This window comes from Dromaius novaehollandiae, chromosome 15 (genome assembly GCF_036370855.1).
Source record: "Dromaius novaehollandiae isolate bDroNov1 chromosome 15, bDroNov1.hap1, whole genome shotgun sequence".
In the NCBI taxonomy this organism is placed as follows: domain Eukaryota; kingdom Metazoa; phylum Chordata; class Aves; order Casuariiformes; family Dromaiidae; genus Dromaius; species Dromaius novaehollandiae.
In genome coordinates this window covers 10,738,771-10,765,677 of record NC_088112.1, presented here as the reverse complement: position 1 = coordinate 10,765,677, position 26,907 = coordinate 10,738,771, and the positions used below count along the sequence as shown (strand labels likewise).

General features: G+C 54.0%; 1 protein-coding gene across 2 annotated transcripts in view; it reads right to left on the bottom strand.

Annotated features, from left to right (window-relative positions):
- The window catches only part of NDST1 (N-deacetylase and N-sulfotransferase 1), a 41,777-nt gene that overhangs the window by 13,490 nt on the left and 1,380 nt on the right, over positions 1-26,907 (bottom strand). The window contains exons 1-2 of one of the 2 annotated variants that reach the window (XM_064520881.1): positions 26,459-26,475; positions 1,676-2,568 (exon numbers count right to left, since the gene is read on the bottom strand). In XM_064520881.1, the coding sequence (XP_064376951.1) occupies positions 1,676-2,185 (510 nt within the window). In that variant the 5' untranslated portion in view covers positions 2,186-2,568; positions 26,459-26,475. Of the gene's footprint in view, positions 1-1,675; positions 2,569-26,458; positions 26,476-26,907 lie in introns of those variants that run through there. The other variant, XM_064520880.1, reaches the window with a different exon arrangement.

Genomic DNA, 26,907 nt, shown 5'->3' with positions numbered 1-26,907 from the left:
CACCATTCCAGATGCTTCCCTTGGCCAGTGGTTCCTGAAAGCCAGCAGACTTTTTATACATCTGGATGTGGGCAGATGTTCATACTTACTCACATCCAATGTGCAAAGGTCAACTGGGCTGCAAACCCTGGACCCTGGGAAGGGAAAGGGCAGGCAGAACGGTTCAGTTGGAAAAAACCCCCAAACATTTCTGAAAGCCCAAAGTGGGCACAGACGCTGCCTTGTAGGGATCCCGGATCACAGCTGCCGTGGGAAAGAGCAGGAGACTGCATAACTCCACAAGTCACCTTTCTCGACCCACAACTCGCAAACAAGCCAACAGCCCCCACAGCCAGCTCTGGACGGGGTGGCAGGCTCCGGAGGGCTTGGCAGCCAAGTGGGCAACGCAGCTGCCACCTCTTGCACGCGTGGAGTGGCCACCTGCTGCAGCGAGCTCCAGAGAGGGGCTTTGGTGCTGCTCTGCCTGGGCAGCCGTTGTCGCGTGCCCTCCCCATCCTACGGAGGGTGACGTGCCACGTGTCCGCAGGGAGCAGCCTGCCCCACAGCTCAGAGGGGCCCCAGGCGTTTCCTCGCGTGCCAGCCCAAAGCCTCCGTCAGCACCCTTTCACCCGCATACGCCAGCCCCCACTGCCCCGGGCATGAGGCCTTTCGGAAACAGCTGCAGAGGCTGGGCAGGGGCCAGCGGCCGCTCCGCCGAGCACTCCCTGCCTCGCTGGCAGGTTTCGGAGGCAAGAGCGGGCCCTGTAAGCCCTGCCGCCACTTGCACCCGGGGCACGGCGCTCCCGTGCCAGCTGCAGGGAGCGGGCTCCCTCCCCATCTGCTCCTGCGCTCCCCACTCTAGCTCCCCAGTCAGCACTGGAAACATCTCATAAAATATAGATTTATGATCCTGAAGAAGGACAATACTGGGCCGAACTCGTCCCGATGTCAATGCCTGCAGCCACGTGCCCTCCCACCAGGAGCCTCTTGTTTACACCCAGCCTAGGGCTCGAGCACCCGGCGAGCCCCAGCGAGGGTCATTGCGGCAAAACAGGAAATTAAAAATAACTGGACTGAGCGCACGGATCCTGCACCGGGTGCCCCAGAGTCCCACTGGGGTGCAAAGTCATGCAGGGAGCACACACTGGGGGGAAGAAACAGAGGGACCAGATGGAAAAGAAGCGGTTTCCAAAGTGCCCAGCAGGAATCCAGCTGTGCCCCCGCAGCAGCCCAAACACCATGGCCTTTCGGAAAGCAAACTCCTCACGGGGAGGCAAGTGCTAAGGCATTCGAGGCCCACAGCACCAAGAGGAAGGACGGACGGACGGACACCGCTGGCCTCGGGGGCACAGAGTGCCCAGCACGGCCTCCTTGCGCCCCATCCCCCCATGATCTCCCGAGCTGTGCTCGTGCCGAGCCCCACGGGTGCGCGCAGGGCCCCACACCTCGGCACCCTCACAGCTTCCACCTGCCACCAGCCCAGCAGCGCTGGCAGCACCTTCTCCTCCCGCGCAGGCAGGGGGCTGCGCGAGCCGCCCTGCACCCGAGCCGGACACCTAAACCCTGCACGCACTTCTCATCTCCGTGAGAGCAAGCTGGACGCACAGAAACACACCCACGCTATCTCCGAGGGCACGGCACCCACGCCACGGGGGTCAGCTCACCCCTGCACTCCAGCACCCCCCTGGCCCCGTACCTTGAAGAACCCGATGATGCCCACGCCGTACTCCACGCAGTACTTGTCCAGCAGCTCGCGGTTCCAGGCGTCCAGGTTGACGTATTTGAGGATGTTCTCGTAAATGATGAGCGCAAAGCGTCCCCGGTCCTTGTCGGTCAGTGTGGGCATGTCCCCTTTCCCCGGGGCGATCTCTGTCCTGTATTTGAAGCGGCTCGACTCCAAAATGGCCACAATCTCTTGGCCCAGCTGAGAGTAGAGGCTTTCCACAAACACCAGCACCAAGGGGTCCGTGCGGGAGGAATCGGCCACCTTGAGGGCCTTCAGCGGGAGCAAGCGGGAGGGGGCGACTTTGGGTTCATCGCAGTCTGGCCCTGGCACATCCCCGGAGGGCTCCAAGCCCCTTTTCCACCCATATAAATAATACGCAGAGACAAAAACACTGAGCAGGCAGAAGGCAAAGAGCAGGAGCAACACAACCTGTGGAGATACCTGTCGGATACTCCTCCGGACCCTCGCCAGCACAGTCATCCTTGCATCTGCAGAGCAAATTCAGGCCCCTCTCCTTTGCCCACTCCCCTCCCCTTTCAAACCCCAGGGGAGGGGAAGAAAAAAAAAGGTAAAAGAAAATTGAACAATACTAATAATAAATTAAAATACTAGCAGGCTGCATGTGCATGTGCAGGCTCTCTCCCCTCCGACAGTCCGGTGTCCCTCACTGTCTGCTTCATGTCACCATGGCAAATCCATTGAGAGTCCCCTTTCAGAGCTGAAATCCCTGCAGCAGCATCCCAGGATCAGCACCATGGCCTCAGAGGGGCAAAGGGGCGGAGGGCGGCGTCGGCGCGTCTCAGTGGGCGCGCGGGCATGGCAGCTCCCCGGGGTGCCTCAGTCCTGCAACACTGCTTCACGCCCTGCAAGAGAGAGAAGGGCTCGTGAGCACAGGAGTGATCCCGGACGGAGGGCTCGCTTTGATATCTACGCTCTGAACACTGATGCCGTGCGGCTCCGCAGCTTTTATTTATGCAAGCGCAATCACTCTAGCAGATCCCTTGGTGAGCTCACTTGCGTGCCAGGACTTGCAACGAGAGCGTCTCGAGCTCTCAGTGGTGCCGAGGATGGGGCAGGGAGTGCCTGCACACGCACACGTGCCAGGACACCCCAGCTTCGGCAAGCCCAGGGCAGAGCAGTGCCACGGGGGTCTCGATCAGGATGCCAGTGCTTTGGGTGAGTCCCCGCGTATCTGTGAGTCCCCAACCCTCCGCAACACAGCTGAGCCCTCCTAACAAACGGCTGCTGCCAGATAAGAAGTCCCGCTCCTCCCTTCCCCCTTGCAAGCATGCAGCCCACACCCTTTTATTTTGCATGGGCTCCAGTGCTCGTTTGATCCCTTGTCAAGTGCACTGAACTCACAAAATATCCGCTTTCTCCCCCATCTTTTTGCTGGGCTCATTTCCTTCTAGTTTAGCAGGCTCAGCGGGGCAGCCAGCGCGAGCCAGACTGCTGCAAGGGAAGCGGCAGGAGCGACCGGGTGCGCCTTTCAGCGACTGCACAACATGGGATCGGCTCGGCCCCGCTTGCAGACCCCCCTGAGTGAGGGGGACGGGGCACTCGGAGCACAGCACAGGGGGCTACGAACCTGCCATCACCATCCTCGCGCCAGCAGCGCACAACCCAGGGGTCAAAGCATGGGGGACGCTGACAGCCAAAACCACTCCAAGCTGGCTGTAGAGCGGGGCCAGTCTGCAGAGCCACTGCTGGAGGAGCCCAGCCTCGCGCCCCCGCAAACGCGGGCGGCCTCGACAGACGCAGGGACCGCTCGCCATCGCCTAGCGCAGGATGCAGCCGAGCCTTTGCCCCGGGCCGTGTCGCACTTAGGCGGTTCAGCCCAGCCTCGGGGCGTCTTGGCCATCTCTCCCGAGTGGCTAGAGACCCACGATACGCAGAGGTGGCTACCGAGGCTAAGCGCAGCCCTCACACCCTTGCTGCGTGGGCACCACTGGCCAAGGGCAGGCGCCACACCAAACAGAGCCTCTCCGGCCCGCGTCCTCCTGCCCCAGCACGGCAAGCAGCGCTCCCACCTCTGCAAAATCACTGCGTTATTTAAAAGTCACCCAGCCACGAAAGGCACAGACAGGAGGAGAGCAAGACAAACACTTCGGGCCAGGCTGCAATCTCATTTACACCAGAAGAAGCGCTGAAACCAAAGGGAAGCTTTCCAAATTTACTCCCATGCTGCCAGGAGCAGCATCCGGCCAGAGCCCCATCACACAGAGACACCCGGTTATTTGACAACGAAGGCGCTCCGTGCGGCAGCGAGTCTCTAGGAGGATTCCCCTGCCTCACAGAAGCGCCGTCCCTGCAAGGGCCCTCCGGCAGCCCAGGACAGCAGCACGGCGGACACGCACGGTCGCAGGGGAGGGACGCGGCAGCCAGCCAGCTGGAAGCCACGAGGCTGAGCCACGGGCCAAGGGGGGAAATTCCAGCCAAGGTCACCGAGACAAAGCCTCCTTCTGAGGGAAAGGCCAAGGCAAGCGAGAGCGTCCACGTGGAGCCGAAAGGACCTTGGGAATTTTTTCCTTCCCCCCTTGAAAGGCCCAAGAAAAGAAAAGAAAAAAAACAGCATGGAAGTGAAGCTGTTCAGGGAGGGAAATATTGATACTGCCAGTGCATTAAAAAAAAAAAAAAAAAATAGTATCTCCCTTCCTGGGAATCTGGTTGATCCCCCCATGGGCACGAGGGAGGGAGCACGCCGTGGGGGCTCGCTGCCCCCCACACGGTCTCCGAACCCCGGCAGAAATCCCCGCTTTGCGCTGGGAAGACGGCGGGGCGCAGGCACCGAGGGCTGGCAGGGCCGTGGGGAGCCCCCGCGTGCAGCACCGTGCCGGCCGGCGGGGGCTCAGGCTGCCTCACCTCTGCTTTGTGGGAAGGGGTTTGTGCAAGAGAAGCATTAAACAGGATTGGGAGAGACAAAAATAGAGCGCCGGCATCCCGGCTGCGGCAGCAGCCATGAAGGAGAGCGCCGCGGCTCGAGCCCGCCCAGAGACTGCGCCCAGGACAGCCGGCCCGCTCGCCCCCTCGGCTGCGTGCCCCAGCAGCGCTCAGGGCTATTCGTGGCTCCTCGGCTGCGTGCCCCAGCAGCGCTCAGGGCTATTCGTGGCTCCTCATGACTCCCGCTGGCACCGTCTTGCCGGCCTTCCCCGAGCGGCCAGTCCCACTCTGCAATCCACCCCGGCCTCTGCCCGCCGGAGGTCCCGCTCCGTCCTTCACAGCCTGCTACCGCCCGGCCAATGTGTCTCCCAGGGGGATGGCCGGCAAGGGAAGGGCCAGGGTGGCCACCGGTCCCCGCACGGCCCGCAGGAGCGAGCGAGGGGGGTCCAGGCGGGAGGGGGGCTCTGGGCATGCGGCAGGGTCACGGAGCGGCTGCGCAAGCTGACGGCTGCCGCACAAACATAATCCGGGCGGTAATGGGATTAAACTTTGTCAACTGAAAAGTAACAGGGATTACAGGCTGCGACTTTGCAGCGTAAGCCTGTCACTGCTGCCCTTACCTGCTTCGAGCAAGGCCTGCTTGAAGCCCCACGCCTGGCCTCCTGCCCCGCTCCCGGGGCGGCCGCCGTCCCCTCACCCAGCCGCCCACAGAGGGATGCTGGCCGCGGAGCAAAGCCGCGCACAGCCCAGACGAGGCAGCGATGGGCGGTGAGGAGTCAGCCTCAATCACAGCTTCCACCGCCCACCAGCAATGCCCACTCCCAGCTGTGCCAGGACAGGAGAGCAGCTGGTGCTTTATTTTTTTATTTTTTTATTTTTTTTTTTTAACAGGTGGACGATGCCCAGCAGGGATGAGAGAGGATGTGCCTTCAGCTCAGGATGTTCCTCAGCCCAGGGAGCAAGGGCAGCAAGTGGCTTTCCTCCTCAAGGCGGGATTCGCCACCCTCCTCTTTCCTGCCTTGCTGCATTGCACTGCTTTCCCGACCTGCGTGTTGCAGGAATATTTAACCCACCCCAGCGGCGAATGCTTCAGATAGCTGACCTCCCAATGCAGCACACCCCAGCCCCCTTAGAGGACGACAGGCTCCACTCATCCAGGACTGGGCTCTCACTTTGCCCTGCCTTCACCTCATTTATATCTCCACCGTGTCACTCAACATGTCACCTCAACAGGGCTGAGCTCCTCTTGGATGTTCAACCTCTCGAGAAGAACATCCCCAGCAGCAGTCTGGGGCAGGACAGTTCTCCAGGTCTGTCTCTCCCAGCCCAAGTGACACAAAAACACAGGGGCAGTCCAAGTGCAGCACGGTGCACACACGCAGCACACCACTCTCACAGAAAATCCAGCACCCGCTAGGGCTCCTGCACTGGGATTGCCTCCAAAATTGAGCAAAAAGCATGCAGTAATTTGTAATCAGCACTCACAAATAGCTTTAAAAGCTTACGAAGAAAAACAAAGCCAAAAGGTTTGTACACATATTAGCGAAACTCTTTGAAGAAACAGGCTTTCACCTCCCTGGTCTGGCAAGCCACTCTGCAGAAGACAGAGCCGAGGGCACGTCACACCGTCAGAGGCTGCGAGCCAGTGCTGGCACTAGCAACATTGCATGGTTTCCTTGCTGCCGGTGCCAGCGGGTTTATACCTCCCCTTGGATACCTCTCCCCACATTTCAGCAGACCAGGATGCATGGCTCTGGCAGCCGCTTGCATGGGTCTCCTGCCCCAGCCCTTCCCATTCACCAGGAGAAGAGTCCTGGCACGCGCCAGGCCCAGCATCCTGCCTCCTGGCAGGCACAGGAAGCACAGGCACCAGGGGAACTCCTCTGGAAGCCAAGTCCCTGCAGCTGATGACACCCTCACATGGGACCAATACTAACGAGCAGAGACAGGTGATACCCTCAGCTGCCCAACCCCAAATAACCCAGCTGTCAGGTATCACGTCTCATGGGAACCAGAGCTGCCCCGAATGGAAAGGTTCAGAGAAGCCACCAGCAGTAAGAGCTGCCAGAGGTTGGGTTTCTCCTTTTGTCCCTCTGCTGTAGGCCCTGCAGAGCTCATTCCACCTCGTTTCAATGCCAGGAACCCCCTTTCTGTTCTGCAGTGGCCCCCAAACCACTCCTGCATACCAAAGCTCCCCACAAATGATGACTCTATCCCCAGATGGAGATGGGGCAAATTGGCAAAGGAAAGCGAGTGGAAGAATTGCTTCTCCAAGGCAGTCGGCAAGAGAACTGGCTGCCAAACATTCACTGCAAGGACATGGCCTTCCCATCTGCCAGGCAGGCCCCAGTGACCCTCTTCTTGATAACACACAGCCCAGCAGCTTCCTTGTCTCCTTCAAAGAAGTAAAGGCTGGATATAACCTCAGGCAACCTTCCTGACAGCTCCCTGCAAATCCTCCCATCCATCCCTGCTGACTCTTGCACCACAGAGAGCGGAAGCAACACCTCTAAGCAAATTCCTCTGCAGAAACACGCACTAATAATGCGCTTATAACCTCCGCAGCATTCATCAAATCTTTTTAACCATTAAATGCCCTTAAACAAGAGGTACATGGGGACTTTGCTTTTACAGATGCGTGCGTGCGGAGAGGCTCTCTGCTTGATTATCTGTCCCTAAGGAAATGAAAGGCCGGGAACACCTTATGAAGCATCGCATCCTGGATGTGCCATCCCGTTCCTCCTCAACTTCTTTCATCAGTTAGGACGCTAATGCTTGCAGACCCACCCTCCTTCCTGCACAGTAGTTTCAAGCCCTCCATACCGACATCCAAGTTCCCATGGCTACAGGCAGGGAAGCAACAGCCAGCAGATTTAACGTCAGTGCACAGAGAGGCAGGAACAGAGATGGCTGCTGACAGGCGAGATTACACATCTATCTTCAAATCACTTGCAACAGAGAGACAGGACAGAGGGTGGACGTGGTGGGAACAGGGCCCTACAGTTGTATCAACTTCGATTTCCAAGGGACTTCATTAGTCTGTCTTGTTTTAAGAACTTATAATTATGGTTTTGTGCAGTACATAATAATCAGGCTTTGGTATGTTAAAACACAGGTTTGATTCCTAGCTGGAATTTTCCACCTCTTGGTTGCACACACATATTCACACGAGTCGGCTACTTGATGGCCCTCATGCAAGATGACCTGAACAAAAGCCCTGAGGTTTCTAAGCATCCGTCCACAAAGGTCTGGCCAAGCATGGCGCAAGTAACTCCAGCCAGAGCAGAGTTTGGACGCTTGGTTTCTTGCCCAAGTGCATGGCCAGGGAGGCAGCAGGCACAGCCTCGAATGCAGCCCAGCTTGCAGCACTGGTTCCCATGGACATGGCCTGGAAAGCTCCCAGCACCCAAATCTGGGTCAGTACAAATGAGCCCCAGTACAGGCATTGAGACTGCAGCAAGAAGGTGCCCAAAATCAAACTGGCAAGGAAGAGCCTTCCTGCATCGCTGTCACTGCATCTCCTTCTGGTAACCTTCCCTGGGGTCTCTTGCACAAAACCCAGCAGCACTGCAGTGGAATATTATTCAAGTACGTTGTAGAAGAGCTCGTGTCCATGCACGCCACGCGCTGGCCCCTTCCTCAGCACAGCCCTGCTCGCTGCTTGTGCAGACTAGCTCGCTCCACTCTGCGCCTGCTCCCACTGCTGTCTCCCGGGCACTTTATCTGGCCAACCCCAACCCTGCCCAAGTCCAGTCCCCAGAGAGAGCATCTCTGGGCAAACACAGGACTCCGGCTGACTCTTGTACACACACCCTGCACCTCCCTTTCTCCCACCACCACATACGTGGTCAGCCTCTGGCAGGTCCGTAAGTGATGTGCACCAGGCACAAAGCAGTTTCGCTCTTGGTTTTTCTCTCCTCCCTTTGCCCATAAGATGACAGCCAGGTTGACACGTCACCCTTCTCACCCCCAAAACACCACCGGTGCTAAAGATAGTTTGTGAGGCTTCTTTCTAATTTCTTCCCTATTTCACCCCCCAACCTCTAGGGAGGGCCACACAGTTAAAGCGCTAACGCAACACTTTCCTGGGCAGCATGCCAGCCCAGCAGCAAGGTGCCTGTGGGACCCTCGGAGCAGCCAGATGTGCGGCCAGGACCCGAGGGAGACAGCCGTCCCGCCCCAGCGCCCATCTGCTCCAGCCCCAGAAACCAGCTGCGGAGGCTCAAAACATCCAGGAATCCTGCTCTACCGGTTCGCTGCAAGGGCAAAACCCAGCTTCGCTTCTCTGCTGGTGGCAGGAATGGGAGCCGCAACACAGGGAGGACAACGAGGACTTTAGGACGATGCTGTGGGGTGGGGATGCTCCTGCTCAGCCTTCTCCTTGCGCAAGCGGGCCCTGGAAAGCAAGAGAGCCTGCTTTCACCTCCCTGGCGGGCTGTTGGCAGGCAGCACCCACCACAGCCCAGGAAGGAGGGCAGAGACGTTCCCCTTGGATCAACAAAGCCACTCGCTGGACCCTTCCTACGCACCGGTCAACAGGTGCAAGCCAGGGCAACCAGACCGCGTTTAGCCAGTCTGCACCACTTCCAGACAAACCTCCCCAACCCATAAGCAGCAGTCTGATAGCTGACAGCTATGCCCGTGAGAAGGAAGGTCTACCAAGGCCCTGGGGGCGGCGAGCGCTTTGCCACTGGTGCACGAGCGCAGGACGCACCATAAAATGTAAAGGGAGAGTTTAAAAAGAAAAAGAAAAAAAAACCAACCACTTTTGTGGCCAGGATTTACTTCTGGTGTTACTTATGACCACCTGAAGGAGCTGAGCGAAAGATCACAAGGATCACAGTCTGGTTTATGCACTTGAGAGTGCGGGACGGCCAGTTCCCATGGCAAGCATGGGCTTAGACCCAAGAGCAGGGAACGAAGCAAGTTCCAAGACCCACAATTTTTCTGTTATTTCTAAAACAAAAAGGGAAACATGATGGTAAAATAGAAAAAGAAAAAAAAACCACAGGAACTGGCAAGGTGACAGCAGCAGTCAAACTTCCTTTAACCTGATTTTTAGAAGCTGCTCAGGTGCCTTTTAAAACCACAGTGGCTATTTAAAAGACATCAAGTGAAAATTACAGTCCCTGTGCCATATCCGGACATCGAGCCCTCAGAAACACCATAGCTCACAGACAGCTGGGATGTTTGCAAGGCACCGTAACACAGACCAGTGACATCGACCAGAGCTGCATTTAAAAGACCACAGGAAAAAGCCACTGGAAGAGCCATTTTCTCTTTATCTCCAAGGAAAGCTCTCGCCCACCCTCTCTTGGAAAGATCCCCCCACGCTCAGAGAAGACCCTGCTTTGCCCGGCAGCCTGCCGGCCTTGCCATGCTACTGAGCTCACGCCCGCGGCTGAGCTGCAGGTCTGACAAACCCACCTCCCTTCACCACACAGATCTGAGTGCAGGAAATCTCCTGTCTTTTCAGCCTCAAAGACAGAGCAAGCAAAGCTTTAGAAATGCAGCTGATTTCTTTTTTTCCCTGGGGTGATTACAGAGCAAAGCACTAAAAAGGTAGCTTATGAAAAAGAAAGGGTGCAGGTTGCGGGAGGAGCAGGACAAAAAAGAGCTCCCCCGAGGAAGCGCGCTGCACGCTGCCCTGACTTGGTTTCCAGCCGTACGGCAGTCCATCACTAGACTTAGTGTGAGCACTCTTAATCCGGGAGCCCTGACAAACAGAATTAGCATCAAAACAGCTTCCCCGGCAAGCCCTGGCCCACGTGGCCGGCTGTCCTGCCTGCCAGCCTGCTGCTCGTCGGCGGGAAGCCCCAGCCACACGAACCTCGCTCCCTCCGGCCGCCCCTTGCGGCGGAGCTGACCTGCTTCCCGCAGGGCTGTGCACAAGGGAGGACCAGGACGGGGTGACTTGCTACACTGGAGGTGAGGGGGGTGAAAGGGACCCCGGTGCTGACCTCTGGGTGCCAGCAGCTCCCTCCCTGCCTGACTCCATGCACACCGTCCCTGTGGGGACACACCAGCCTCAGGGCAGCTGCTGCTCCGTGGGTAAGAGCTTGGGGAGCAAAGGAAGCAGCAGGAAAGGCTACAGGAGAGCCTGGAGACCGTCAGCCCAAGCCGCGCTAGCAGCGCCCCACCGGGGCCAGCCGAGCCCTCGCTCCCTGGGCAGACAGGTCCTGCAGGGAGCATGACCTGGCATTGCGGGGCCGGCAAAGCCGTGGCCCAGGGAGCAAAGTGAGGATGTCTTCGCCCTCCCCTGTACTGCTGCAGGGATACAGCTCGGCTTCGTGTTTCTATGAGCTCTCGCATGCCCTGTAACAATATCCCCCGTGCAGAAACCCCGAGAAGACCTTGGCGCATATCAGTTCAAAACCAAAGGCCTGGAGCCAGCCCCGACTCCACTGAGACCCAAATCCACCAGAAACCATCCCTGGCCAGGCTCGGCCAGCCCAGGCGGACGGGCAGGCACGAAGAGCCCAACCACACCGCAAGCCTCACAGGGCTGCAGGCACTTCTCCAGCAGCGCTGACGGCAGCATCTCTGTGGCACAGGCAGGGCAGCCGGTTAAAACCCCGACGGGGAACCACACACCAACTCCCCACAGCTCAATCCGTGCCACAAAGAGGAAGCTGGGGCACAGACACCCTGCGCCAGCCCTGCACTAGCAGGAATAAACCTGCAGAGAAGACAGCTTTGATTGCAAGGAGGCCATTAATGCAAACACACAGAGAGGCAAATTTAATCCACAAATGCCTCAAGTACCCAACCTCAGCCAACCTTGCTGCCAGCTCCATGCCTCCTCACCAGCCCTTTTCTGTCAGCAATTAAAATCTAACACAGTTGCAGGGGAAAGGGGAAAATAGTTAAAGACCTTTCCAAAATCCACTGTCCCTGTGGTTTTGGAGCCTGTGGTTTCCAGCTACTCAGAGTTATTAGCCAGCAGAGCCTGGTGAAGGTCACTGGTCTGGGGCGGGCAGGAACAGGGAACGGAGACATGCTGCGGTCCTGGAGCTCAGCAGCAGCATTGCCCGGAGGCCGGGGCAGGGAGGCTGAGCGCCTGGTCCTTGCCAGCTCCCTGGAGTTACTGCCCTGCCGCTCACCGTGGTGAGGCAGAGGCAGGCACGGGTCAGCCAGGGGAACCTGGGCCAGGGTTGAGGCAGGAGCAGCGTGTGAGCAGAGCCCAGGACGTCAAGGAAGGATCCGTGCAGCAGGTGGGAACGCTGCTGCAGGGCCCTGACAGCCGGGCAAGCAGGCAAATTTTAACACGCTTGCTCAGCATGCACCCAACTTTGGAATGGGCCATTTGAGCATGCATCAAGCCTCCTGCGATGACCGCCCAGCACCACCCCTGCTCCCCTGGCAGCGCGCAAACACAGCCATACCCACAGCCCTGCAGCCAGCCTCTCCCAGCTCCAAACACTCCCAGGGGATGGCCGTGCTGTGGCAGGAGAAATGTTGCCTCCTTGCTTGCCATCCCCCTGGCTCCCTGGGCTCTCCCCGAGCCAAACTCTCCAAGCTGTCTGCTGTCCATACCAACACATGCTCCTGCTTCCGTGCCTCCCTGCTCCAGCCAGTCCCTGCAGTACCAGCAGCTCTCGTGTGGGGAGGTGGAACAGCCCCGTCTGTGTTAATTGGCCACTTGGGATTTGTTTATTCTTCTCTCCCAGAACAAAAAGAGGAGAAACCCTGTTAGAAAAGGACTAGGGGAGGGTAACTCCCCCAAAGCAGGCTGGCCACCCCAGCAGGCAGGGAGAGCTGCTGGTCCCTCCCAGCTGGAAGAACCAGGGAGGCACCAGAGGGGATGGAGAGTGGATGAAGTATCTCTGTCACCAGCCTGCAGTGCTTTCCTTTTAACCTCCAAAGGGGTTTTTTTAGGGTGGAATGACAGGATTACATATAAATGAGGAAGCACAAATGGATCCAGAGGAGAGAGAAGGGCTGATCAAACCCATCAGACAACCGTGGCACCATTTGCTCTATCAGGGGCTGCAACAGGTCTAGCCACAGGTGGAAGCCATGAAGCTCAGGTGCTTTACAAATGCCTCCTGCCAAAAAAATCAACTGTCCAGACACCACAGCCCAGGGATGGGATGAGAGTTCAGAAACAGGAGTGTCGCATGGCCCAGAGGAGTTGGATGTTGAAATCACTCCCGGGTCTTCCTTGTACGGCTTTGGAAGGGGCTGGGGGAGGGAGCCAGCGCTGACCTTACCGCTGGACAGACCCCAAGACCTGCTCCCCACAGCACAAGCAGGGCCCTGTGCCCCCACTCCAAATGACGCCAGTAATACAGACACTGACGGTCAATCCAGAGAGACGCGTCTGCCCCACAGCCCTGCCCCACACACTGGGGCCAGCTCCTCTCACATCACTGCATGTGCCTGCATCCTTCAGAAGAGGCACCCCCTGGCACAGCCACTCCTCACACTCCATGTCATCTCCCATCTTCATGGTGACAGTCCCATTCTGCTGGCTCCGAACACAGGAGGAGGAAAGTAACAGCATCCCACTCCTACCTCTCCCCCAAAAGCAAGGTCCTGCCACCAGGCATCCTGGTCAGAAGCCCCTTGTGGCCCCTCCAGAGCTGGAGACCCAGTCGCCTTTGGCATCACAACATTTTGCTGGTGGTTATGTGGATAAGGGAAGAGTCCCACCCCAGTTTTTCTGCTGTTCCACATACATCCCGTTCCTCTCACCCCACCAGCTGTGAGGTCTAGGAGAGATCAGGGAAGCCTGTCTTGACTGGCAGAGGGCACAGGGGAAAGAAGGAATGACAAAAGCTGAAATACATCAAATAGCAGCAATGTAATGAGGAGAAGAGGGAGCTGCGAGCTGAGATGATTCAGCTTCTTTGGTCACTGTGGACCAAGCACAGAAACGTGATGCCCTGGCCTTTACACATCCTTCCAGGACACTCCGAGAACAGCAGACAGGATCTGAGGTAGTCACAGGGGTGATTAAGTTAAGCAGCACTTTAACAGTGTACATCTGCTGGGCTCAATCTCTCCCCGACGGAGAGGTTTGAGACAGGGACGTGACTCAGGCACCCCAGAGGAACGGCTCTGCAATGCCCTGCCACTCACTCCACAACACAACGTCCACTGGGAGGGTCCAGCCGCGCCGTCACTGCTAGATAATCACCCCACGATCGCCACGCCAACTCAATTTCCCCACGTAAGCAACCCTTCAGGGTTAAGCCTGGATGGACAAGGATTTAGAGGCACGATGTTAAATTGCATTGCTTAGCTCAGCGATTTGTGAACACTTCTGCTTACTCAAACACTTCTCTTTGCATATCCAGGCTCACAGCCTCCCTCACAGTGATGGCCACGGAAGAGGAAGCCACAGGCTCAGCCTGATCAACCCCACGCTTCCTAGGGCTCAGCTCAAAACCCCTAGGTGTCAACTCAGACAGGTTAGCACACATGAATGCACCATTTCACATTCAATGACAAAAGGCTAATGAAAGACCTTATCCAGACTCCAACTGAACAGCCCAATTAGCCTGCATTTGTCAACGCATCTGAATTTTAAGACGAGACAGAGCAGCAGCTAAACTAGGCCAACCTGTGACCTCTGTCCCTAGTGGGACCACGGCACTGGGCCGGCAGTGCCCATTGTACCCCTCTCTCCTACGTCTCGCACACATCCTTACCAGCATCCCAACACTGGTCCAGACCAGCAGTCTCTAAGCAGTTCTCTGCAACCCTTGGGAGTTGTGGACTACCTGTAAAAGATGCACAAAAGCTAATCAAGTTATTATTAATAGGTTTAAACTCCCTCTACAGGGAATCCCTTTCGCTTTGTTGGAATTGTTTAGAAAACCGCAGTTCTAAAACAGCTGAAAACCACTGAACTAAGCATGCCCTCAGAGAGAAGATTAATGCCACCACATTATTCAAGAGACAACCATGAGTTTAAGCCAGGGAAGCTTGAATTGAAAATGAAAGAGTAACTAGCATGAAAAGTTTTTCTTTAAACATCTACCTCTGAAACCTCTGACTCTTAAAGGCAGCAATCCAAAATGCAACTGGAAACACCTTCCAAGAGTCGAGAATACTGGCACCCATGAGGAAGAGCCATTACAAGATGCAAACAGCACCAATGTGAAGACAGCTACACCATCCCCATCACTTCCCTCCCCAGGGAGGGCTTGATCAGATAACCATTACCACTGCAAGAAGGCAAAGAAGAATCAAACAGAGAAGAACTCATTTCCTTTAGTGTATGTTTGCAAGGTGATTTCAAGAAAGCAGGCTACACAGCTGCTGCACACTAGTATTAAACCATGCTCTTCAGGCTGAATAAGCATGCAAGGCATCAAGTAGTAAATCCTTCCCTTATTACTTCAGTGCAGCATCTCACCTCTGAAGAACTCATCAAGCAGTGACCAAAGCCCTGGGCAGAAGGGGATGAAGCCTCAAGAGCCCAGGGAGATGAACTCAGCGTAAAAGCTTCAACCATTGCAACCACAGGGCATTTTCACGGCAATCCATATATCTACTGACAGCCCACAGTGCCAAAAGCCTTCAGAATGGGCCCAAAGAGAAATGGATGGATGGACAGTCATTATGGATGTCTGGCTTGCTTAGCTTCCTCTTGCAAGGCTGCAAAATCAAGATTTACAAGCACAGGAGAGGGATGCTGAGGAACGTAGCTCTTGGGTATGAAACTAGTTGTGATTAGTGGGCTGAAGTTCCTGAGAAGGCTGCATGGTCCCTTCCCTGCGAGCTGCACTCAGTCCCAGGAACGGCCCTGGCACAGCTCAACGTGGTGCCTCTCCTCCTCCTTCGCAAATGGGAAGAGAAAAGCAGCAGTGAAGTGCCGTGCTGTGGTTTAGGCCACAGAGCATCAGAGCAAAGCCACAGCTTGAGCCATGCCGTTCACAGGCAGACTGCAGCCAGGAGCACCGAGACCTTAAACACAAAGGCACTTTGACCACAGCATGGTGTTGTCTCTGCGTGTGCCAAATAATCCCTTCCTAACCTACCCAGTGACACTCTGATCTGTGCAAGCAGCAGCATCCCCAGAGAGGGGATGGCAAGGACGAGACATGTGCCCCACCGATCCTGCCCCGAGCCCTCCTGCCTCTTCCCAGCCCTGATGCCTGCAAGCCGACTGTAAAAATCCATCCAGAGAGCAGCGGCGCTGGCAAGGCAAAGAAGCCGAGTTGACTTTTCCCACCTTTCCCGGGCCCTTCCCCAGCCTGCTGCAGCCTGAAGGGGACAAGATGACGGCAAACCTGGGAGGCTCCACGGGCAGAGCCTGGTTGTCTGCGCAGGCATGCTCACAATGGGAAAGCTGCCTTGAGAAAGCTCTCCAGCAGGCAGTGCTTCCAGCCCCGTGAGGTTTTTATGCAGAAAAAAGCTAATCTTGGCCAGCCTGGCCCCTAACTCCCCCAGCTGTACAGCCGCGCACTCTCACCAAAGCAACCTGAATGCCCGCTCACTATCGGAGCAGTTTTATAATGCCAGATAAGGAACGTCTTAACCATAGATTACATGGGCTTCTTAAGTGCTTAGCAAACAGTAGTTACAACATGCAAGGGATAAAAACAAACTGCTTACTGGCAGGGACACAGGCTGAGTGCAGCCTTCCTTAAGGATGCCGGCATGGTTTTTCCCATTGCCCATGCCCAAAGGTATAAAGGAAAAAATAAAAAAGGACAAATGCATTCACCTTGGGCAAGGGGAAGGACGAGCTTAGGGAAGAGAGGACTCCCAATGCTCAAGGCAGCTCTGACCCAGGTACAGGGATGGCAACTGCACATGCAAAGGGTCTCTGCGTGACAGCTTCCAATGCCAAGGAACTTCCCATGCCAGAGGACTCTGGCAGATCCTTTGTGAAGTACCAGGTAACTTTTATACAACTAAAAGCATTTCAGTGACTCTGGAGTCCCTCCTGCTTTCTCTCTCCAACCAACACCTCCAAGCAGGCTCTCAAAGGGACCCATCGGCAGCTCCGAGCTCGGGGACGACAACAACACAGAGGGATGTGGCTTCTCCACTCCCATTCCCATCCTAACCCAGTCCAGACTCACCACTTGGCCTTTCTGCATTGTGAACGGATTGGATTGCAGCAAACGCAAGGGAGTATCAGGAAAATACGTCCATGATTTATTCGAGGTCTGGAGTAGTGCAATAAAAAGCTCCCCTTTTCTCAGCACTCTACTTAAATACAAGATCTTATATATAAGGCCTGCCCAGAACTGACCAGTAGGACTATGAGAATTGTTGCTGATGAACCAACTTTTCCCTACATACTTCACTGCCCTGTGGAAATAAAATGCTGGCTGCAGCTATCAACTGCCTGCCCCTCTTCTGCCCTTCACTATCAAAAAGAAATCAAAATGAATGATATGCCTGATAAAAATGGACAAAATTCTTTACATAAAAGAGTTATTTCTGGCCAAAGCATCTAGCTTTAAAAAAGATATTTTTCACCCAAAGAACCCTGTTAACACTTACCAGAAAAGAAAAAAGCAAAGTTTTCCATGTTTTCTGCAGAAACAATAATGAAAATGTTTCTTTCCTCATGGAGGGAGGGGGAAGGCAGGTTTCAGTCTGTGGAGGATTTCTGCAAACATTGTGCTAAATTGGGGGGGGGGGGGGGGGAAACAAACCCCAACACGTAAGAATTGGATCATGTTTCCAGAAGCCCATGATTAAAACATGCTCATTCTTTTCCAAGGAGGCAGGCACCCATCCTCCAGCAACTCTCTGCCAGAGGTGTCAGGGCCACCACTCCGGAGGAGGGGACCAAGCCATGCCACAAGGCATTGGAGGAACTAGGAGAGCTCTGTGCAAGGACTCACACCCGACTCGATCCCTGTCCCGTGGTGAAGCCAGGACCACAGCTGTCCCAGGTGTGCTGCTGGATGTGGCCACTGGCTGGTTATCCTCCCCACTGCTGAGGCTCTGCAAGGCTTGCTCCCAGCTGCAGAGACCACGGCAGGGCAAGCCCCACTCCGTCCCCAAGGACGGGCAGGCAGAGCCGACTGAAGTGGATTGAGGTGTTTAAGTCCAGCTCTAGCAGATCCAATGCTTTAGCCCGATTCCCCAGGTCCTGCACTAGCTCACATTTCCGAGACCCCTCCCTAGACCCGGATATGGTCCCAGACCCAGCCAGCCCTGTCCACACTGGCCTGCAAGGATATACAGATGGGTCTACCTGGACACTTAAAATCCCAACCAAAGCCACTTTTCCATTTGGTGCCAGTCCTGAGCAGCAGAAAGCATCGTCTCTGTTACACAGTGGCTTTGCTCAAAGCAGCAGGGCTGGCAAAAGAGAACACCCCCGAAGAGGGCCACCCTATGCTCGAGTCTTGCTGTTCGGTGGTATCGGCCGTTTCCTGGTTGCCATCCCCCCTCCATCCCCAGTACATTTTACCAGCACCCTGATTATCTAGAAATGCACATCTCGCACGCTCCTCCCACCACCTTCCTCTCTCATCTCCCGACATCCACATGAAAGGCGCAGCAGGGGGGGAAGCAAAGCAGCGGCAGAGAGAAAAGTGAAGCTTCTGCATAAACTAGGCCAACGATTACCAGCGCATCATTCGCCTTCTCATCCTATCCCCCTCCACCAGGGCACCAAAGACTCTCTGGGGCATGTCCTGCCTTTTGCCTCCCGCTTGGCCATGGGACCCGTGGGGATGCCAGGGCAGCACTTTGCTCCCGGCCCGCTGCTGAGCCAACAATCCCCGGATGTGGGCTCAGCAGCCAATGCCCTGGCACAGCTGAGCAAAGATGTGGCAGACCAAAGATGCAAGATGCTCCGTGCAAAGCGCCCAAGCCTCGGTGTTGCTCTCAGCTCCCAGCCCACCCTCCTGCTACAGTAGCACAGCCAGGGAAGAAGATAAGCTTTGGGCCTCTGGGTGCAGGTGAATGACTGCAATGAATCCTGGTGGTCAAGTTTCTTGCTTTTCAATGGAGAGCCTCCACAGCCCGGAGGCCTGCCACATACAACCCTCCATAACCGCTACGGTGATTCCTTGTACCAAGCATCCACCAGTTTGCAGAAATACCTGGGTGTTACAGGATCATGATTGCTTCCATTCCTGGGCCTGTTAGAGGGCAAAGATTACCTCACACCATCACTTGGCCAATGCCAACACGAGGCTCAGAGCTTAGAATTCAGTTTAATTCACACTGGCAACCCCATAACCATTTGCCAGCCACCACTCATTCCCCCTGCCAACACTTCTCCAAAAATATAACCTGGCGCTTTAATCACATCTCCCCAAAATGAGCCTGAACCTGTGTCTATACTTCCTCCCAAATCCCTCAATTTTCCCTGTCTCACAGCACTAGAGGAGGGGTCGCCCCAGCATCCAAGGGGAAAATGAGGCAGAAGAGAAAGACATAATATGCCCAGCGATGGCAAAAAGGGAGCAGAATCCAGTCCCAGTAGCCCAAGACCATGCTGTAATTCACAGTATACCACTGCCACCTTGTTCACCCTGGAAAGGCTAAATTGCTTTGTAGGTTACTCTTCCTCAGGTGGATTTTTTGCCCTTGAAGCCTCAGGAATACCCTCATTCCTGAGGAACATTTATTAGGAAGTAGGCCTTGGGGAATTCTCCCAAACCTTAACTGAAAGAGCTGCTTAACTAGGAGAGTTTCTTTTGTCTGTTAATTGAAACAGGTTCTTACTGACAAAACTCTCCATGAATTTTAAGTGGGTTGTGGGGGGGTGCGAGTGAAAAAAAATGCCCTCAATGAATTGGATTTCACTGCTTTGAAATGTGCCATGTCAGTTCTTGTGGTTCTCCAAGTGTCCAAGAGTCTTGCTGGATAAGCAGGGTCTGAAATTCAAGTATTTAAAAAAGAAAAAGTATTGAAGTAAAAAAAACCCCACCCTTGTGTCTATCTTACATGTACATATTTTCCTGGGAGCAAGCAAGGAGTCAAAGTCTGCACTGTCACCTACCAACTGCATGAGGACTTCTGTCCTGCCAAAACCCACAGGCTGAAACCGCCCTGACACCACTCTTTGCTACCTCCAACACTTGTTTGACAAGATTTTTCCTGGAGAGGCACCTTCCCTGCTGCAAAGAGTGGACAAAACGGGAAGGAGGGCTTGGCTCGCCCCGTGCAGACTTCTCCAAGATGCTTGATTACAGAGAGCTGCCTGGGGCAGCAGTAATTTTACAGCCCCTTGGCCAAGGCAGACCTCCCTCTGCTCCTGAACTGCCCAGGCAGGCTGGAGTGACACAAGCCTCACAGCACGTACCAGCTGCTTCATTTTCCTGACAGCTTCTCATTACTGGGAATTTGAAGGCCGTAAGAGACCAGCTTCAGCCAGTCTACAGAACAACCACCAGCTGTTCTGGGGACCACAGGCTGTCCTGCCAAATGCCAACCTGGCCCCAAAATGTCACTTTTCTAAACAAGCATCCATAAAACAGCAGCTCAAGACAGCTCCCAGTGTACCGGGAACCACTCTACAACAGCAACAACCTCCCCCAAAATGTTTGTGTTTGGAAATCATTGAAATGATGCAATATTGCACAAGCTGCCCCTTCCTCTCAGGAGGTACTGAGAATGCTCTCCCAGGGCTGCATCCGTCCGGTCTGATGCTCAGGGGCTTTGCTGAGCTGCAGTCAACCTCTGCTTCCCCTGCAGTCAGCAGAGACGGACCCGTCAGGGTGCGCAGGAGTCTGACGCACCCATGGGGCTGGGTGCTCACGGTCTGTACTGACTGTCTGGAGACAACAGTCCTAACTCAGGTAAGCGCCCGCAGTGAATTCATGCATGCTCTGGCATATCTCCTGAGCGGGCGAGTGCTTAAGGGCCAGTCAGCGCATTAACATACCAGAAAGATGCTCCCAGGGCCAGTGCGCTCCAAGGTCGTGGCCAGGCCAAGCAGAGGTCAGATCTTTTATTAGACCAACTGACACAGTTGGAAAAACTGGCACATTTTGGGCACAAGGACATTCCTCAAGCCCAAAAGCACATCTGTTTTTTCCTAAAGGTATTAGTTAGGCTAATAAAAGATATTACCTCTCCACACAAACTTTTCCACACTTAAAAAATACCAGAGGCTGTAATGCTCACCAACCCAGCAGAAATACAAATGGAGAGCAGGGACTGCTGTTGAATACAGAAGACACCTGCAGTATCTTTTTCACTTTAACCCACTAAAATGTTACCAATAAAGCATATGCTTGGCCCCCACAAGTGCAGCATTGGGGCTCCTGGTATCCAGGCTGCCTCTCGCCTCCCTGATTTCCAGAACAGTTTTTGAGGCTGCATGAGCTAAACAGCATTTGCACATGAAGTATGTTGCATCAGTTTATCTGATCCCAAGTCACGGCATCAGTTCCATCTTTGCCTCTTCAGAGGCTCAAAGCAAAGCAAATGCAATAGGAGTCACCCTCTGATGTCCCTTCTACTCCTCCACCCTGGTGCTGGACCTATCCTGTTCACTCAGACACCAGCTCACGCTTTCAGCCTGCAAGAGTTAACACACCAACAGTAACATGTGCTGCTTCATATCCCACCAGCTAGTTGGACCAGGAAACCAACCATTAAACACCGCTCCTGGCCTCTCTGCGTGGGGACAATTCCCCTATGCCAGGAAAACAGCTGGGCACCAACATCCCTGCAGAGCCACGAAGCAAAGCATCCCTGTCCTGTGCCGGGTACCCTGCATGGTCTTCCTCTCACCTGTCTGTGCAGTGCATCACAGCACAGCCGCCTTGGGTGGCCGCCCGGCCTCAATTCCTCTCTCAGATGTAAACCCCCAAGATCAGCGTTGCACCAGAATAGCCAAGGAATGAATCAAGGCCTCCAGAGAAGATTTAAAATGGACTAAGCCATGCGTTTAGATTTTGGGCATCAATAGCATTTTGCAGTCGTATTTCAACCAACGCTGCTGTGGTTGCTCTCCTTCAGCAGGGCTGTGCCGTTAACCCCCACCATTCCTCTGTCACAGACTAGAGTCACTTGGACACAAAAATGATCCAAAATGGTTCCTTATCCCCAGCCATTCCTCATCCTTTGGGGCCACATCTGACCCCAAAGCACCATCCTACTTGAAGTACCACCGTCCACCCTGCTGCCCTCATACGACTAGCACCAGAAACGTAACATGGCCCTTTCTTCTAAGCCAGCAGCACACCTTCCTGCTTGGTCATGGTCTTTGCCCGTGACAGACCCTACGCAGGCTGTGTCCCAGAGCTTGGAAACAGGATGGATCCTCCCTCAAAGCCAACGCAAACACAAATGTCCAGCAGCCTCCAGCCTGTTCACCATCCCACCCTCCTCTTGGGAAAGGCCATGCCAGGTGGTCAAGGCCCAAAAGAGACATCCTCCCTGGCCACATGGCAGATGCACTTGGCCATAGTTTCTCTCTGTACAACCAGCCTGACCTAATCAGCACATCTCTACAGCCTCACTGACGAAGGCTCCAAGCTCTTAGGCTGCTGCGCCTTATAAGACTGTGAAAAAGCAGATAGTGGCCAGGAAGGAAGAGGGATATTCAGCAAGAATTTGGGTTTTCTCAAGGCTGACACACCAGGAGGCAGAGTTAAGAGAGCAGCAGGCACGCAGAGCAGACAGGCCACTTCGGAGGATGGAGCGGGGTACTACATGGGGATTATAATCCTTTTTGACCATACAGAGAGCCATCAGGCAAGACGCAAATCTCTCCATGTCGCTGACAGAATTAGGAAGGATGACAGTCTGTCAGACACCTCTACCCAATGCGCCCGAGGAGGAGGGCAGGCTGCCATGGGCGAAAATGGACACCCCTTACTGCATGAACAACCAACAATATGCCCCACCAAAATGAGACAAACAACACTTCCTCTTCCCACTTTATATTAGTGATGAGATTTCCAAGACATTTTGGGTTTCCTGGCAGAAGATGGACAACATCACAGAGTCCCTTGGAGAAAGTCTCTGGCCAAGATAACCTACGCCTCCAAGACTTTGGACCAGACCAGGCCAGCAGCAGGGCTGAACTCTGGGCTTGTCCCACTCTAAGTACCAGGGCAGCTCCTCCTGGGTTACCTCACATTGAAGAATATTTTGACCTTCCTAAGTTATCCCAGGAGAGCTCACATCACCTGAAGACAACACTGAGGGTCTCGGCCCCTTCCTTGGGCAGTGGACCGCAGTCGTGGTGCCTGGGCAAGGCACGAATGAGCTACCCACACTCCAACATATTCCTGCTTTTTGAGAGGACAAGACAACTGAGGAACAAACAACCCACCCCCCTCGCACGCTCTGCGCAGCCTGCAGTCACATGCAGGATTTACGGCTCAGTATTGATTCATCTCTGCTAGCTCTGCCATTACAGTTGATGGCTTTTGCAGGAAAACAATATGAATCATAAGCTACAGGCTGCCCTCTCCCTACACCCGCGCTGCATGACTCACCATGGCTTTTCAGGGGTCTTGGAACGACAGGCTGCTCTGCTCCTCCGCATCTGGGGACAGGCACGGAGAGAGGGTGTGCAGGATACTCATTGCACACTGGTCCCTCCCAGTGGCACCAACTCCCCTAGGCACTCGGAGGCTGCATCATGACAGCTTCTGGGCCCTGAGGGTTGTGAAATGGTCCCCAAGATAGCAGCATCAACACACTCCCTCCACCCAGACTTCAAAGAAAGATACCCTGGGTCCTCCTTCCCCTGTCTCAGGCTCAAAACTGCTGGTGCCTGTGTGACTGCACACTGTAAGAATGTAAAAAGCAACATCGTCACCTCAGCCAAAAGTATCTCATTACCCAAGAACCCAAGAAGCATTCTGAGGTCCAAAGTCCCTTCAGGAGCAGGGCTAGAAACATGTGCTAGATAGATTGGAAACCTTAGCTCTCCATGGCCATAAAATAATTGCAAGATATAGGACCTTAATATCTTGCTTCTCTCTCTCCCCGACTGAGTCCTAACATAATTCTAGCAGACTCTAACTCAACGGGGGAAAAAAAAAAAAAAAGAACACTCAATAAACTACATCTGGAAGGTGAAATTCCACAACCAAAACCCTCTTCACCTACCCTACTCTCCAGACCACTAACAACCAAAAGAGCAACTGCTGGGGAATTGCAAATCATTGGCCAGCACCTTGGTTCCCAGCTCTCCCTTGTTGCAAGCTTACTATGATAAAGAGACAGCTAAAAATACAATTTTCCCAGAGAAGCAATTTCTGGAGCTGTCACAGGGACATTAGACAAGTGGAAAGTGTTGGGTCTGCCTTGTGCAGTAGAAGGGGAGGTGTGTGGTAGGGTGTTTTCCCTTATGATGCTCTGCTGAAACTGGAGGCTTGTTGGCAGGAAGCACTCATGTAGGAGTCTAGTAGAGGAATGGAAGTAAAACAGCAAACAAAAGACCCAAAATCCCAGTGCCTGCCAAGGAACAGGTTAACCAAAATGTTTTGGAGACTAGAGGCATTCAACATGCCAGAACACAAAGAAAACCAACATCACCTTGCCATAGTTTAGCCCGCCAGCTGCCACCCTCCCACGTGCAACTATGACAGCCAAGCTGAAACATCCCAGGCCTTGCCCCTTCTTTTGGGGCACAGAGGGATGCTGGCAGAAGCCAAGGTGATCACTGCTGACCCCGTGGTCCCCCAAGCCAGGGCAGGCCGGTGGAGTTTTCCATGGATGCAGCAGCCCTGGAGCCCTCAGCTCTGGACAGAGCATTTCCTCCCGCCTGCACCTCAGCAGAGAAGAGTGACTCCAGCCTCTCCCTGCCAGGTGTTCAGGTTCAGTAAGGAAAAGGCTGAAAAGAAAAGGCTTTAAGGGCCCCTTTCACCAAATCAATGGCACATTTCAACATTGGCTTCTCAGGAGAGGAGCTGGGATTTGGACTGAGAATTGTAACTTTTCCAGATGTGCCTGCACTCGCATGGTCCTTCCTGCTGGAATAGCCAAGCACGGAGGCTGAAAAGTTTTGCCGTACCAAGGGAAGCAGCTCCAGCCTTTCTGCATGGCTGCACCAGAAAGGCTGAAGCACAAAATCCTAGGAGAGCTCCCTCTCTGCCCGTCTCCACAGAAGACAGCCAAAGACTAATAAAAGTCAGTGGCCTCTTTGGATACATCCATCCCTCCTCGTTCTTCTCTCAGTGCTATTTTCTGCCTGCCCCTTCCCAACACATCTCCAGCCCCACGCCTGGCTGGAAACACCCTGAGATACAAACCAAAGAAGGAAGCTCGCTGAAACCACCTCCATCTGTCCCCTGTCCAAGTGGGCTGCACAGGCCTGGGCAACCAAAGAGACACCCCGAAAATGAAACACAGCTATAAAAGGTGGCAAGCAAGCTGGCAGGAGTGTGTCTGCATGTGCAGAGGCAGAGAGGGGCAGGGTAGTGCTATTCGCACCTTACTGCTCTATAGCAGGGACATGCTTGGCTGTGCAGTATTTCATCATGACATGTTACTGAAAAAAATATTAAATCATTCTCTGTTCACTCCAGCCTATTTTTTGACTTGTAAGGCATCTCTTTTCTTCTGTTTAAATTACCACCAATGGCACATTAAAACATGTCCTGTTTTAAAGTAGTGACAGTTCAATACAGAAAGAAAAGGGAAAAAATAAAACAACCTTTAACAAAAGATATGTTCAACTGCAATGGGTTTTCCACCCTCATTCAAAATCAATTCTGAAAAAAAAAAAAAAACAAAACAGACCCACTGGCTTTGTAAAGATACAGCAAATGGGAAAGGCCCTACATTTCTGAGCTTTCCAGTTATTCCAGACACATACACCCCACAAAGCCCTGACACCAGTGGCCACCAAAGCTGTGCACTGACCCCCGCCATAGCCAGGAGCCAGCAGCCTCAAGGAGGACATCACAGCTCCAGGCAGAAACGGGAGGAAATTCCCAGGTTGTAGCCTGCAGGTGGGATCATAAAGCAAACACCAGCAGGAGAAGGCAAGCCAACAGCAGAGCTTGTAGACATGCAGGATCAGGGTCCTGGCTGGGGGCGAGATCAGGACAAAAAGCCCTGTACCAAACACTGATGCTCTCCAAGATGGACGAGCAGCAAGAACCAGTTGCATCGCTGTTACCTTTTCTATCGCTCCCAAAGAGGAGTGCCGACACGTGCGAAGGGAGGACACTCAACCACCCTGCTGGAGACCAACTGGTTTTGGGGGGTTTTTTCTGCCATATAAAGCCATGCACATTTTTTTCTATTGTTTAATTTCCTTTTTCTCCACCCATGGCAAGTTCACTCAGAAGCAAAGAACTTATTTCCTACTGAATTCATCTTGGTTGCTTTATCTGGAAAACAACGACTTCCTCTACCATGGTCCCCATGCACAGCTGACAGAAGCAGGCGTGGTGCTGTTTATCTCCTTGTTTATGCCTCAGCCCCAAAAGAGCCAGTCCAGCCCTGGTTTAAAAAAAACAAAAAACAAACGAAAAAACCACCCTCTCAAGATTAAAGTAACGAAGGTGCTGCTTTGTTGTTGGAAGAAACTGCTGTTTGAAGGCTCTCCATGACACGGTAGCATTGCAAAGTGCTGGCTTTCCAAGCCCCCTAAACACAGGTAACACGAGGGATACGTTCCCCGTGCTACATCACAGCAGCACCCGGGCAAGAACATGGGAAGGGAAGGCCCTTGTCCCCAGGAGGTTGCAATGGGATCCTGTTGCTCAGCCTCAGCTCTGCTTATCTCAGCATCAGTGAGTCTGCTGCCACAGACACAAAACACCAGCCTCCAAATCAACCAAAGTCTTCCAAATGACTCTGAAAGATCGCCAAGCCCGCAAGGCTTCTGAATCACCAGCAACAGGGTGGCCGTTGGCTCCCTCCTATCAGCAGGGGGCAACCTGGCTGCACAGTGATGGAGTCAAAAAACACAAGACTAGCACAAAAAAAAAAAAATCTGAAAACACACACAAAAAACTGATATACCTTAAAGCCCAAGGAATTCACTCACAGCTGACTTAATGGTAGGATTCCTTCCGAAGGGGACTATAAGGTGCTTTATGGAGACTTCAGCCAAAAAGGCAATGCCATGCCATGTGAGAAGAGTGGAACGCTAAACCAGTTCCCAGCTGCACTGTTCTGATTCCCTTTAATCCTTTATTATTTTTATTTAATGCCATTTATGCTCCTCCAGAGCAGCGACATTTTAGGCCTTACAGCCTGTGCCCTTTGCAACCATGTTGCTCTGACTTTTGCGGAAGCAGTTTGTATCTTCTACTCCGAGCTTTTCAGCAGTGTCCACTGCAAAGGACAAGAGTCATTTGCAGCCTGACGTGCAGGGACCAGCGCAGTTGACTCATTCATATTCGTCCCTGCCTAACGCTTACCACTTCTTTCTTCTTCTCCAGAGTTCCCAGCACAGCACACTGGAAGAA